Below are 13898 nucleotides of genomic sequence, written 5' to 3'. Positions count from 1 at the left end.
AAGGAAGTGTAAGATACAGTTCTATATGTGCTAAAAATGAAAGTCACTCAAATTTAAGATACTTTTTCTAGGAACACTTTAACCACCATCAATTAAAGTCCTTACTGATGTAAATTAAATAAATTGAACATTGTAAAAATGGCTAATGACATGATCACCTTTTAAGAGCTGTTAAAATTTCCTTGTTTAATTTATCTATTGAGTTCTATACATCTGTTCCTTCCCACATAACTTCGATTCGCATATTTGCTATAACTAATTTTTTGGATATGTATGCACATTATTTAAAACTCAATTCATACCTGATGAAGACTTGGTCGATATGTTTGTTTTGCTTCCTGAATTAATCCAGAAATCCCCCCCCCCCGCGAGCGCCTCTGAAACTCTTAATTTGTGGATTTCGAGGGATTTCATTTTCATTTATTTTAGCATACCACATAAAAAGGTAAATAGATTTGTTATGTATCAATAACATCACCATCAATTAGGAAATGGCCAATTTAACAAGTAAATCATGAGACAATTAGAACAAATATTTAGGAGAGAATGGGAAAATCTGGTTCTTCCCTTATTGGGGCACTGAAATATTTATTTATTTATTTATTTTTTTTATATAAACCAAACCAAAGTGACATACTGAAATAGCTCATTTAAACCCCTTTTGTTTAGCCATTTCTTGATTAATCCTGTGGAGGGCATAGTAGGCCTGCTTTAAAACCCATCATTTTACCTTAAACAGTATGACTGACCAATAATTACTTACCCTGTAGATGTCAGGGTAACTAACAGATGTCACTTGTTTTTACAATCCAATAAATTTTCATTTTAATTGAGATAAATTAACATGTTAATACATATTGAGCAGACTGCAATTCAACCACAGGTTTAAACAATTATTAAAAAAAAAAAAAGAAATCAAGGACAGGAGTAAACCATTTCAAATATATTTATTTACTCTGAAGACAAAATAATCTCTACAGTTACAATAACTACAAAACTTGCAATAGAAAAAAAAAAAAAGTACTATACTCAAACTTGAATGTCGTACCTCGTAATAAGTAGCAAAACTGGAAGTGAGATGATTATAAGAATACAGCAACAGCTCTTTGGCGATCTGCACTTTGTTTTCCAGGATATAAAACCGACTATGAAAACGTTTCAACTGTATGAATACTGAAAGCTACTGAACACACAAAAAGAAAAAAAAAAAAAAAAAAAAAAAAAAAAAAAGGAAGGAATGAATCTCACGGTGAGTTGAAGATTACATGTTTACATGGCACCAGGCTGTGCGTCAGCAAACTGTCATCCTTTCCTCAGCTTGGCTTTTCTTCCTCCTCCTTTCCCGGGATGCACAAAGGCATCCGTGTTTCAGCACGAAGGAGAAAGAGGTTGCATGTCAAGGACGGAAAATATGTCTCACTAAAGAAGAATGTAAATTTCTAAAGACAAGGGTGGAATTACATGTTTGACAGTGCCCCAGAAGACAGATGTTTCTAGCCAGTTAGCATGAAAAACCACAAAAAGTGAATTTATTTTCCAACTTTCTGCCCCAATGAACACTAAATATTTGTTTTAGAACATAATTTAGGAAAGGATTAACATTGAAATGCTGAGGTGGTATTTGCATGACAACACTTCCTTCTACAGAAATGTCACTAGCCTACAGCGTTTGGTCAAAAAAACAAAACAAACAAAAAAAAACTTAAAGGCCGGTAAAATAAAATGATTGTACAAAGATGATTGTTGGAAATGTGTGGAACGGTTCCTGTTGATTAAGAATTCAAGCATTTCCCAGGTAAATATTTCTGGCTGATTTGGGTAAATAGACTTTGAAAAGAAATGGAAAAAAATATATCTGTCAAACATTTCTGAAGTGGAATGACTTCTGGCTAATACACCAATAATTCCCAACATTTAAATTAAAGATGACTCATCCAGTACAGGTTAAGCGCCACTTACCAAGCTTCTCCACATACTCAAAAACATTACATAACACAAGGTCATGTTTAAGATTTGAGGCCAATAAGCTTCAACCAAGTGAGACATCAACATTCAGAAACAAAAAACAAAAAAAACAAAAAAAAACAAAAAAACAACCAACCCCTCTTGTGAACCAAACAAAAAGAGAAAGAAAAAAAAATACACTCAGCTGAAGCTTACAATAATCCTTGCGTGGTCTTAAATGGACAGGTTATTGCAATGCAACAAAAAACAGATGACGAAGGAACATGGGGTAGACGAGGTCTAGCCAAAGGCACAGTCAAAGTTTGGATGTAGGTCGGCAAGCTTTCAAGTTTAGAGTCGTGGAAATTAACCATTTGTCGCAACACAGCTCGGTCAGCATTTCTTTGTTTTCAACTGACCTCTAATACTGAAAGGCACATTTCTCTCATCCCCACACACAAACACACGCACACACATTACACACACTTTGGTCTCCCTCAGTGGTCTGACTGCATTCCCATATGTGCTTCCCCCATGTGTTTAAGGCCAGTAGGAATGAAAGGACAGACGTTTGAGGCAGGAAGCACGCTCAGGCATGTATCCCTAGAAGATAAAGAGACCAGAGATTATTAAGCTTGCATGTTCACTTAAAATTGATTTTTTTCCTGATGTTTTTAGGTCAAACCAAAGTAGGAAATAAACCACAAAAAATAAATATTAATCTGACATAAAGTCCAAAGTTAAGCCTGTATTTACATAATCGGCTGGAAGTCGAAAGATTCAATATTCTTCTCTGGCTTCCATGTGCCAAATATTAAGGTTTGTGCCATCCTTGAATTTTAGAGTGCTGACTGGGCAAAATTTCAAGCAACTAAATGATGGAAAGCCAACAATGAAGGGTTGGATCTCTACAACTGCAGTTCCTCCAATGGCCACTTGAGGCTCATTAAAAAAAAAAGAAAAAAAAAAAAAAGAAAAACCCACACACTATTCCAAGTCACGATAGGACTACTTAATTGTTTTAATACCACTTTGGTGCAAGAAGACGGCTGTAGTTGGCAGCCATTATCATCATAATGATGCAATCACCTGGTAAATAATTACTTTGTACAGTTAACTGTACTCACAACCTGTTATAGTCTGTGCTTCAGTCTGCTAAGTTAAAATCTAATAATATATCTGTAGGTCACTTAGAAGCTAACCCGGACTGGGCAATGCACCCCTAAATTCCATATGCAGCTTTCCAACCAAACTTGCTAGGCTAGCATTAGCTAATACCTTAACACTCCACCATCTTGCCCAAATATGGTCACTTCAGTCTTAAGACAAGCAAGATGGCAGCAGCCATAAAGCTAAAGTTGAGGCTTCAAAATGCAAACCCACAAACCAGTGGGTGAGGTCACTGTGGCTACATGTTTCACAGAGTCTATGATTTTAGCTGATTAATCACATCTTCCAGCCCTAATTTATTTATAGAAAAAGTACTTTTATATGCTGGCAATACTCCTCTTCCAAATATTTTCTCCATGGTTTAGAGCTGCAACTAATTTTCTTCAATTTTTAACAGTCCAAAACCCAAATGATGTTAATTTACAGTTATACAAAACAGAAGAGTGGCAAACCCTTACTTTTGAGAAACCTGAACCACATTTAGCTGAATGGTTGGCCTTTTATATAAATAAATGATTTGGTTTTGATTATTTAAGGCTGAACTCTACCTCCTGGTTCATCTGTGTCAAATTCAGTGTGTCGAATGGAGGCCCGAGCGTCTTCTTTACCTTTCTCGCTCGCCTCTCCTTGCTTCTCCTGGGCAAAATTGAGACGGTTCTGCTCTGCAGCAGTCTGTGCCGCTGTGTTCACCTCTGGGCTGCTGCTGCGTGAAGGACTTCCTTCATCCACCTGGTAGGCAAGGTCCAGGTGCTGCTGGGCCAACCTCAGGTGTCTTCTCAACCGCTCCAGCTCCCTGGACGAGGGGCCCTCATCCCCAATACTCTCTCGCCCGGAATCACCCATTGGCAAGTCCCTCAGCTCTTTCATTTTCTCCTTTTTCATGGTGGCGTGGTATCCTGGTGGAGCTGTAGGCATGGAGCGTGAGGCCGGTGGACGGGAGGTGCGTGTGTTGAGGGTGGCCCGCCTACGGAAAGTGTCACGGATGCTGCCGATACCCAAATGGATGATTTCCAGGATGGTGAGGAGAAGGCAGAGAAAGGACACGACGTACATCACCAGCAGGAAGATAGTCTTCTCTGTGGGACGGGAAACAAAGCAGTCCACCGTGTGCGGGCACGGAGAACGAGTGCAGACGTAGGAGGGTATTACCTCGAAGCCGTACATAATATACTGCCCGAAAAGGAAGGCCACCTCAAAGGCAGAGCGCCACAGCAGTTGGCACACATAGACTTTCATCAGGCCGTCACGCAAGATCCGCCGGCGACCATCATGTTTTTTCTCTGAGCCTTGAAAACAGAAACATTAGAATCCAACTTAGTATCAAGCTGGGGTTGTAATCTATTAGACAGAACATTAAAGATGCTTTGTGAAAGACGTACTGCTGCCCTACTTTGTTCTGCTTTGTCTGTCTTTTCTGGTTCAATCTCTTCAGCAATCATTGGGTCTTCTTCTCCGTTGTCCTCTACCTCTTCATAGTCCCTCGCAGCCCCACGCTTGATGATTGGCATCCTCTTCTTCCGCTTTGGGCCCGGCCGAAAGTCCGTCTCTTCCATGCGGGCGATCTTGTGCATGGCAAATCCAAGGTACATTATGGTTGGGGTGGTGATCATGATCACCTGGAGGTAAACGTATACATGTTGACATTAACAGTACTGTTTTGTGTGAGTAAAGTAAACACCGACAGCCTTCTTTTGCTAGAGCTCACCTGGAAGATCCAGAATCTGACATGTGAGAGCGGCGCAAATGCATCATAGCACACGTTCTCACAACCAGGCTGCTGTGTGTTGCAGACAAATTTACTCTGTTCATCATAGTAGATGGTTTCGCCGCCAACGGCCGTCAGCACAATGCGGAAGATGATGAGCACAGTCAGCCAGACCTTGCCCACGAAGGTGGAGTGGTTGGATATCTCATCCAGCAGACGGGTTAGAAAGCTCCAACTCATGGTGCCAAGGTGATCGGAGCCCTAAGTTAGCTCTGGGTTCAAAACAAAAGCATGAGACTGAGAAGTGACGGGAAAACTTCGTTTTGTATTCATAAAATCAAAGTGAGCAAGAACAGCAGCCTGTGAATCTGTGGGGTTTGTGCAGGTCTCTTATTTTAGGATCACAGCAACTAAAAGAAGCTTTTGTGGACAGATGGTCATACAGCAGATGTTTATCATTAAATATGAAACAATTAGCTGAATAATTATGGGCTGATCCACAGAAATGTAATCAAACTATTTCAATAACAGTTTATTTTTCTTAAATGGGTGGAAAATATAATCACAGTTTCTAGCTGCTCGAATATCAGTACAGTTTGTTTCCCCGAGACCTTTACACAGTTTGTGTTTATATAGTTTTGCTTGACAAAATATTACATTTACAGACGTCTGATTTCAGGGGAGAAAAAAAATAAAATAATAGGAATGCCTTGTTGAGTGCCCACAGCAGATAAGATGTTTTGTATGCTGGAGGGGACAAAAACAAAACATCCAAGCAGTGTGATGACTTTAAACAATAAAGCTAATTCACAATTTTCACATCCTTGTTAAAGGACCTCTGTATGTACTGAAAATAGACGTTTTGAGCTCTTATTCAATTAAGTTAAATATTTAAGCATTACTTCAACTGAAAGTCACTAGAAGAAACCAAATGATAAGCTTTCACACCCAAAAGGAGATTAAAACCATGCGTTTGGAAATGCAGGCATTCCAAAAAAGTCTCCACAACAAATCTTAAATAAATAAATAAACAAAAGCCACACATTTGGTGTGAAGTTACACGAGGCCCTCTCAGACATACAGGTCTTTAAATGTGAATCAGTCAGAGTGCACTAGTCCCTAGCAGCATTTTGGTGATCCAACATTCTTACACCTCACTGCCACGCCAAGCTGGAGATGCTTAATCAGAATCAAAGAGGCAACTGGCAAGTTGCAGCTCGCTCTGAGGAGACCTGCTGTGGCTCCAGGCTGCAGGAATTACGATATTAAAGCAGTGACTAGATCTAGGAATTTGCTCTCCAACTCAGCGCCAGAAACTATTCTTTTAAATTCCTTCAAGTGTGGCAAATACTCAAAAAGCAGCAAAAAGTCTTACAGCAGTGGCTGTAAGCTTTAGCAGCCAGCTGGAAATAAAATTTAGACTTGATGTGGCAGTTTAATAACTGATCAAGATAAGATTAGCTTTGTGTTTTTCCCCTCCAATTCTGGCTAAAGCCTGACTGAACTCCATTTCAAAACACATCCTAGATCAGTCTATTCTGGTTAAAGAATAGCCTCATCACAAACAGGGCACCAGACACACTGTAAAAGATATAAACGCCACCATAACTTTATTTCCAAACACATTTGATTGAAACCAACACAGAGGGGGAGGAGGATGAGAAAAAGGGACTCTATGAACCGCTCGTCTTTACAATTACACTTTTAGACCACAGGGTGTAGCAAAGAAAATAAGCAGCATTTCATGACTCATTGCAACAGCATCAGCCTTTAGCCATTACAGGCATCTGTAGGCTTGTCTCCTCAGATTAGTGTTTGACACTCAGGCGCATTGTTCATCATCCAGTCCTCTGCGAAATCCTTCTTTTCCAACCCTGGCACCTGACGATGAAAAATGGTTAGTGACTTGCCCGAGCCTGACCTGCGTAATGGAAAAATATTCCACAAAAAAAAAAAAAAAAAAAAAAAAAATATATTAACAAGGCCTTAGTCTCACGAGACTAAGCCACACCAAAGCTATGAAAACTTCCAGACAGTAAAAATTGTGGGCCCTGAAATCATCCCCTCAGATTTCGAACTGCAACAGCGTCGCCCTGAATCTAGAACTAAATTTTGAAAACAAAAAATTACAAGCTTCATCTACCAAAGAAGGGGATCACACTCACATCCCTGGGAAATGTACACTTTGGTTTGCTAAAACTGACAAATTTGACTGTGGGAAAAGAAAAAAAAAAAAAAAAAAAAAAAAAGCAAAACACAAGACAAGTCCAGTTGCCTGGTGACATCCGTTTTACCCTCAACGCAGTGTTACAAAACCCACCTTTAGATGGCACATTAGCCAAGAGGTCTTAGAGCAGGAGAGAAAAGGCTGCTGCTGAAATTTAAAAGCCTCTTTCTGGCATTCATTCAGCGAGGCAGACTTATCCCTTTAAACCTCCGCCCCGAGGGCAGCACTGCCTTTGGTTTCCTCCACTGAAACTTGTTCTTGCATTGCAACAGTTTGGCCTAAGTATGTATTGAGGACATGACCGGATATGCAGAATACCGCAGACAGACCAAAAGCATCTCTCAAGCAATGAAAGGCACGAGCAGGCTGACCAATAATGGACATCTAATCTCAGTGTAATTAGGAAAAACCTTTAATTAAAAGAAGAAGAAAAGACTCCTCTGCCAAAACAAGAAACCAGAAGCTGAGATTTCAGTTTGACCTCACTGAATTCCAGCTATCAGTTTCTAACCAAGCTTATCAGTCACGTGAACAAGCACCTGGAAAAAGCCAGTGACCTTGCCAGCAGAATTTACGAAGGCGAAGCAGACCTGCCAAACAAGTCAGCACATTTAAAAACATTTTTTATAAATATGCTTTGCGTGCTCTTGCACCATTTCCTAACATCCCGTCCTCCCCCTCAAGAAAAATAAGCTGCAGAAAACAAATGTGTGAGTTTTGCTGAGTGTTTGGTGAATGACAAGAAAAATTTACTGTGTCATCACAGCTATGGTGACATTAAAAAAAGAAAAGAAAAGAAAAACAACAAAGAGAAAAAAAAGGAGGAATGCAATTTTGTGCCACGGGCTCAGAATAGTTTTAAGTTTCCAGCTGTTGTTCACTTTGCACAGGGCTGCTCCAGAGGGGAGTTCAGCTCCTGCTAATGCTCAGGGTCTATTAAGAGTTTCTAGAGGTGCTGAGCTAAAAGAAGTGGGGAGAGGGGGGAAAAAAAAAAAAAGTTGAGATAGCAGCAAACGCACAGAATTTACTCATCTCAGAGGGCTTTAGAGCACCCCTTGTTAACACACTGTAAAACTGCCCTCCCCTCCAGATAAAGACACCAAGGAAACCAAACAATCACCTTTCAGCTATACATTTGACTAAGACAAACATGCATCTGGCTCGAGTAAATTGAGCATTTTGTGCCGACTCCTAGATGCACTGAAGACAGCTTTTAAAACAAATACAAACAACAAAAAAAACAGTAGCTTATTTGCTCATGTGGTTTAAACCCAGATTTACTGGCTTTTCTGCTTCAGGACTCACTATGCTCTCCAGGAGTTGTGAGCGGGGTGGGTTGTGGAGAGTTTTTTGGGCAAGGGATCTGGACAGAGGGAAAGTTAACATTCCTGCCTAACCAAAAGCAGAAAGCTGGGATTTTTAGGGTTCAGGGAGCAGACAGAGGGCACATGGACTCCCGATACAGTCCAAGCAGCAGGAGGAGAACCATCCAGCATCTGCAAATGCAAATCACATCTTTTTCTTTGCCGTCTACAACAGAGTTTGACTTTGAGGAGAGCAGGGAGAAAAAATAAATCTAAAGTGGAAAATGGAGTCAATGCACATGATTGATGTCGGTTTGTGTAGCTGGAAGGAAGTTTAAAAGCTCCTCGGTGGAGCTGTTGAAGGCTACGAATACGCTTTGCTGAGTCAGACTGAATTGTTTTGGAAATTGTGGCATTCCTGGAGGAAAACTAAGTCCTGCCAAGCTTCAGTGGGGAAACAAGAATCCTCTTCTTCTTAGAAGATGAAGCCATCAAGTTCAGAGTCTGACTTTACTTCTGAAAGTTCAAAACAGCCATTAGCACAAGAACTGCTCCCTTTAAAAAAAAAGCTTCTATTTACATATAAGAACCTTTTCCTTGCACTGTGTGATCTCATAATGTTGCGAGCTGCACTAATGGTGACGTTCACAAAGTCTCCATGTGTTAAATTTTTCCCCTTAGTCTAAAAACTGACGAATTTAGGAAGACTCACCACTGACACTCCGGCACGTACAGCTTCAAAACTCGCCACGCGGACCTACTCGGGGCATTTAGACTAAACCCTGCTCTTTCAAATAAATAATAAACAAACTTCTCGGGTTCCAAAAAAACAACAACAAAAATACAAACTCCAGTCTGCTTCAGCTAAGCTCCAAAAGGAAAACCAAACGACACTAACTAACTTTTCTCGAGACCAAACACTCACCTTCTGCACTACAATCGGTGCGCAGCTTCTCTCCTTGCGCTTAATTGCTTCACCAGGTTTTTCTAATTAGCGCGCGCGCTCGCTCTCTCACGCCGACCGTCTGCGTCTGCGTCGGAGGCAGCTTTCACTATGAAGCCATTCAGCCCGCGTTGACCCCATGTGTTGGGGTCCCGAACGAGAGCACAAAAGAAAGAGAGGTCTGCGACTCCTGTAGGCTCCTGCTTCCCTCCTCCTCCTCCTGCTGCACCTCCTCCACGTAACTCGGCCCCATTCAAGAACAAGAGGAGGCCCCTCATCTGAAACTTGAGCTGCCCGACTACCGTTCTGCCCTCACGGTGAAGAACCAGGGGAATCCTATAGGTCTTCGCAATGTCCCGGATAAACCGCAGTCTCTATACCGACACGAAAGGTATGTCACAGCAGGGAAGCCACTTGGTATGGAGGCCGAAAAATGCCCAAAATACTGTTTTTTGTTTTTGTTAAGTAATTACAAGAAAATAATATCTCTGGTAAGGCTGTGCAAATATTTCGTGCATTATAAATATTTTTTGCACTTGCCTATTCTTAATGCAAAATGTCAATAACAGTTGCCTCAAGGTAAAGGTAAAGGCCTTACAGTAATACAACAATAGGCCTACTTTTTTTTTTTTTAACCAAGCGAAATCGTTCTGATTTTATGACCAATCAGATTGATGCATTTGGTAACAAGCGTGCTCATAGCTCAACGTGTGCACAGGACTATACAATGATGCAGAGATATAGAAATAGTAAAATAATACAGTTTTACCTCAGGCATAAAGCTAGATGCTGCTCCGAGTCAGTCGGCTCTCTGAAATCATTTCTCTGCCTCTCAGGTGTGGTCCAGCTCTGCGAACAAGATTTCAAACTGCCTCACTGACATCCTGAAATATGTCCAAAAGCAGCCATGATACATCTTCAACTCCTGGATCAAACCATGAAATTCTCCCGGCTGCTGCTTTCTTGTGAAAACTGGCTGAATTCATCATCTCCATTTCTTTTTCTTGTTTAGAGACATCACTTGATTTCAACTCTGTTTTTCTGGTTTACTTTGGGTTTTTTTTAGGACAAATTTTACAATTCCAGCTGAGGAAGTGACAAGCTAACAGTACAGAGCAAATAGCAAACATGTATCTACAGTATTATATGGATCGTGGGATTAAAACACACTTTACCTTCATCTTTTTCTTCCTCACCACATCGATGAACCCTTCATTTCTTTTAAGCGTGTCCTTCACATGTTTTGGTTTCTGTCTGGTCCTGGTCATGCAGCTGTGTCCCCAGAAACACTTAATTTTTGTTTCTATATTATTATTATTATTGTTGTTATTGTTATTAAGCTTTTGAAACATTTTTTTTTTCCCTATTTCTTTTGTGTTTTATGTGCATTGGCAGCCTTTTTCTATATCCTGGTGTTTTCCCAAGTTGCAGTTCATTTGACCTCTCTGAGCCACCGTACAAATGACTGTAATTATTTATCTTTGTAATAAATTTACATAGGTTTTTTTTTTTTTAAGTTAAAATTAAGACATAGTTTACATTTATTTTTTTTCTTTTTGTAAAGCAGCTGTCAAAAATAAAAAAAATAATTGATTAATAAAGCAATCATTTTAATCTGAACATTATAATCTTTATGGACCTTCATAAAGGTGTTCCTAATTACCTGGCACACATTTAAAGGAGGACTCGTGTGAGACAGATTAGCACAGGTCAAAACTGGGGCAGAGATATGCTGGATCCAACCCTTCCCATAACACAGTTCGATAGCATCTCTCATCAGACCCTCATTTCCCGATAAGTGCCCCGTGTCTTTAAAGCTTCACGTCCAGTTCGAAGATCAGTATCTGCGGTTTCTAAACTCTCGTCTGAGATGACATCACTTTGAGAAGCCTTCAAAGCTCGCCGAGAGTCACGGAAGATTAGACAACTGTTACTGATTTTTTGCTGTTTAAAATCATGGAAGGTCCCCTTTAAGTAAGGCCAAAGACACACCACTGGAGACATTTCTTCAGTTCGATTCTTGCTTATCTCTTCACGTTCTTGTTTGTTTTATGCAAAAACAAAAGCACACAGAGTGTAACACTACCACCATAATGTAATAGTTTGTCTTTCTGCTGAGGACCCCTGTATTATCCTCCTCCTGGACCACAGTTTGGCCTGACAGAGCACTGCGTGACTGCAGCTTTTACACGAGGAGGCCCACCATCCAAGAATTTAGTTGACTCGAGCATTCGGCAAAACAACAGATTTCTTGCTGTCATGCACAGTGCAGCTGTAGTGCTCCTGATTTACCAGAGGACCTGAAATGTTTGGAGGAGCCTGTGGGAAGTAGAGTCCGGCCAGATGTCTGCGCCATGGCTCCATCCCAGCTCCCTTTCATACTAACTATCCTCTCCCTGCTTTCATCTGCTGCTCAAATATGGTGTTAGGGAGGCATGAACTCATTCGCCTGCACGTTTTATCCTTTTAAAGTGAATGGGACATATGCAGGATCGCAGAAAATATGACAAGAGACGTGCAGAAAATGACACTGGAGTTAGCTGGTTTCCGACAAACTCATCACAGGGGTTGGCAACGTCTTTGTCGGGGCTCAAAATTCCTGCTGACACCCCTGCAGAGAATATATTAACAGCTTTATTAAGGGAGGGACTCAGTACTAATAAAGAGCACTTTTAATTTCAGCCCACCTGCGTAGTTGTGGCAGTGATTAAGTATCCGCCTCAGATGCTTTGTTGCCTCCCCAAAATATAAACCTTTCTGACATAAATTCATAGCATGCAATCATTATGACTCATGGGTTAGTCAAGGCTGACTTTCTGGGATCATTAATTTCACCACATTGTAAGCCAAAAAACAGAAAACAGGAAAAAAAAAAAAAAAGCAGAAGGGGCTTCAGTATTTCCTCGCAAAGAAGATGGAGGAGGCTCCGATCCTCAGGAAGAAAATGAGCTGTAAAGGAGTTTACAGAGAAACAGAAACAGAAAACGGTTACCACATGGAGAAAGATAATAAAAATGTGAAATGCATGGCTTATTATGGGAATGTGAGTGTGAGCAAAATGCTCCCAGATGCCATATCAGAACCATAAAGTGGAATTAATGATGTACAGTATAACTTCACCATAAATGTTTTATGTGCCTCTCTTCTTTGCTTCCTTCTATTTTTTCTTTAATAAGCTGCTGCTTAAGCTGCTTAAGAACTAGAAAACTCATTACTATAATCAAACTAACAACACCTCCTTAGTATAAGCTCGCAAGTTGTTTCAGTACAGTTCAAATGCTAACATTGTTAGTGCTATTTGAAATCGTCAGATTCCATCTGCACCGAAGCTGCAGTCCTAATGACCTTTAATTGCTTCGCTTCTTTTTAATTTGTGGACTGGGAAAGGAGGAGCTGTAACCTTTCTATGTATCAGCTGGGAACACATTTAAACATCTTAAGCTGCAAGCATCTCTGCTGGTATGCAGCCTCTGCAACTGCACCTGAAATTTAAAAAGTAAATAAAAGGAATCGACCACAAAATATGTTGCTGTTTATTGTTTGAATCAGACTTATAGGAGGAACACTAAACCTGCTGCTCTTCACTGGTTTAGAGGGATCGGGGGGGTTTCCTCAGCCACGTGGCTGCAATTGGAGCTTGTCCAGTGCTTCAACAAGCATGTGCACAGCATATGTAAAACACCAATGACTAAAAAAAATAATTGCACTTTGAAGGTGGTTAACTTTCACAGAGCTGAACCTGAACCAGTGGCGATTCCAGAGTCTGGTGGGGCCCAGGGCACATACTAACAGGGGGCCCCTCCAACCTCTGACTTTATCGTCTTTGTGTTAGAAATGTTTAAATAAATAAATAATGTCATAATTTTTTTGACTGAACTGAAATGAAAAAAGAAACATGGATAACAACATAAGAAGGACTCTTTGGAGTAGAGTGCACTTACAATATAATACATTAAATGTGGAACAATACCGTGGCATTATCAGCCTTTGGAATAGGCACCTTATCTTTCTCTTTGCTGCTGGTGCCACAAAAATAAGTCAGTGATATAGTAAGGGATATAGTATAAGGTACTCATAACAACATGTTAATAACATTAAATTAAAACGTTTTACAGAATTCCTCAAATTCAACTTCTGAACAGTCTTCTTGGGTGTTTACCATCTGTCCATCCATCCATTTTCTGCCACTTATTCAAGTCTAGCTTGTGAGTGTGGCAGTCTAAGCAAAAAGGTCCTCCTTCTCCGGCTTTTCCAAGGGGACATCGAAGAGTTCCCAAGCCAGCTAAGAGATGTAATCTCTCCATGTCCTGGGTCCTGTGGCCTCCTCCTCATGGGACATGGCCAGGACAACTTGCCTAGAAGGTGTCCAAGTCAAATTAAATCTCAACTGTGTGGAAGGATAGTAGCTCTACGTTGAGCTCCTGCCTACAGGCAGCATTCAATCTACAGCTTTTCTGTTTTCTTTTGATAGAAGCGATGTAATCGTTCCAATACAGATGATTAAACTAATGTGCACTGTGCCTGCACTGTCCATTTAAGAGTTTTACATAATGAAAAAAATGCAGATTTTAGCACCATGAAACCACAAAGTCTGCATTATCAATA

The 13898-nt window shown here is 40.5% G+C and overlaps 1 protein-coding gene across 3 annotated transcripts; it reads right to left on the bottom strand.

Moving 5' to 3' along the window:
• Positions 1–930: 930 nt before the first annotated feature.
• LOC116330707 (gap junction gamma-1 protein-like) lies at positions 931–9676 on the bottom strand. 3 transcript variants are annotated; one of them, XM_031753121.2, is made up of 5 exons: positions 9276–9676; positions 4820–5091; positions 4505–4730; positions 3663–4400; positions 931–2547 (listed from the first exon to the last, which is right to left on the bottom strand). In XM_031753121.2, exons 2-5 carry the CDS (start codon positions 5057–5059, stop codon positions 2534–2536), a joined length of 1218 nt encoding a protein of 405 aa, XP_031608981.1. In that variant the 5' UTR covers positions 5060–5091; positions 9276–9676; the 3' UTR covers positions 931–2533. The 3 variants fall into 3 exon arrangements, with proteins under 3 accessions (XP_031608981.1, XP_031608983.1, XP_031608982.1); XM_031753123.2 differs by having other exon boundaries at positions 3723–4400; positions 9276–9675; XM_031753122.2 differs by lacking the exon at positions 9276–9676 and adding an exon at positions 9063–9267.
• Positions 9677–13898: the final 4222 nt, after the last annotated feature.

The sequence above is a fragment of the Oreochromis aureus genome, linkage group 23 (assembly GCF_013358895.1).
Source record: "Oreochromis aureus strain Israel breed Guangdong linkage group 23, ZZ_aureus, whole genome shotgun sequence".
Lineage (NCBI taxonomy): Eukaryota > Metazoa > Chordata > Actinopteri > Cichliformes > Cichlidae > Oreochromis > Oreochromis aureus.
This window is presented reverse-complemented; position numbering and strand designations above follow the sequence as displayed.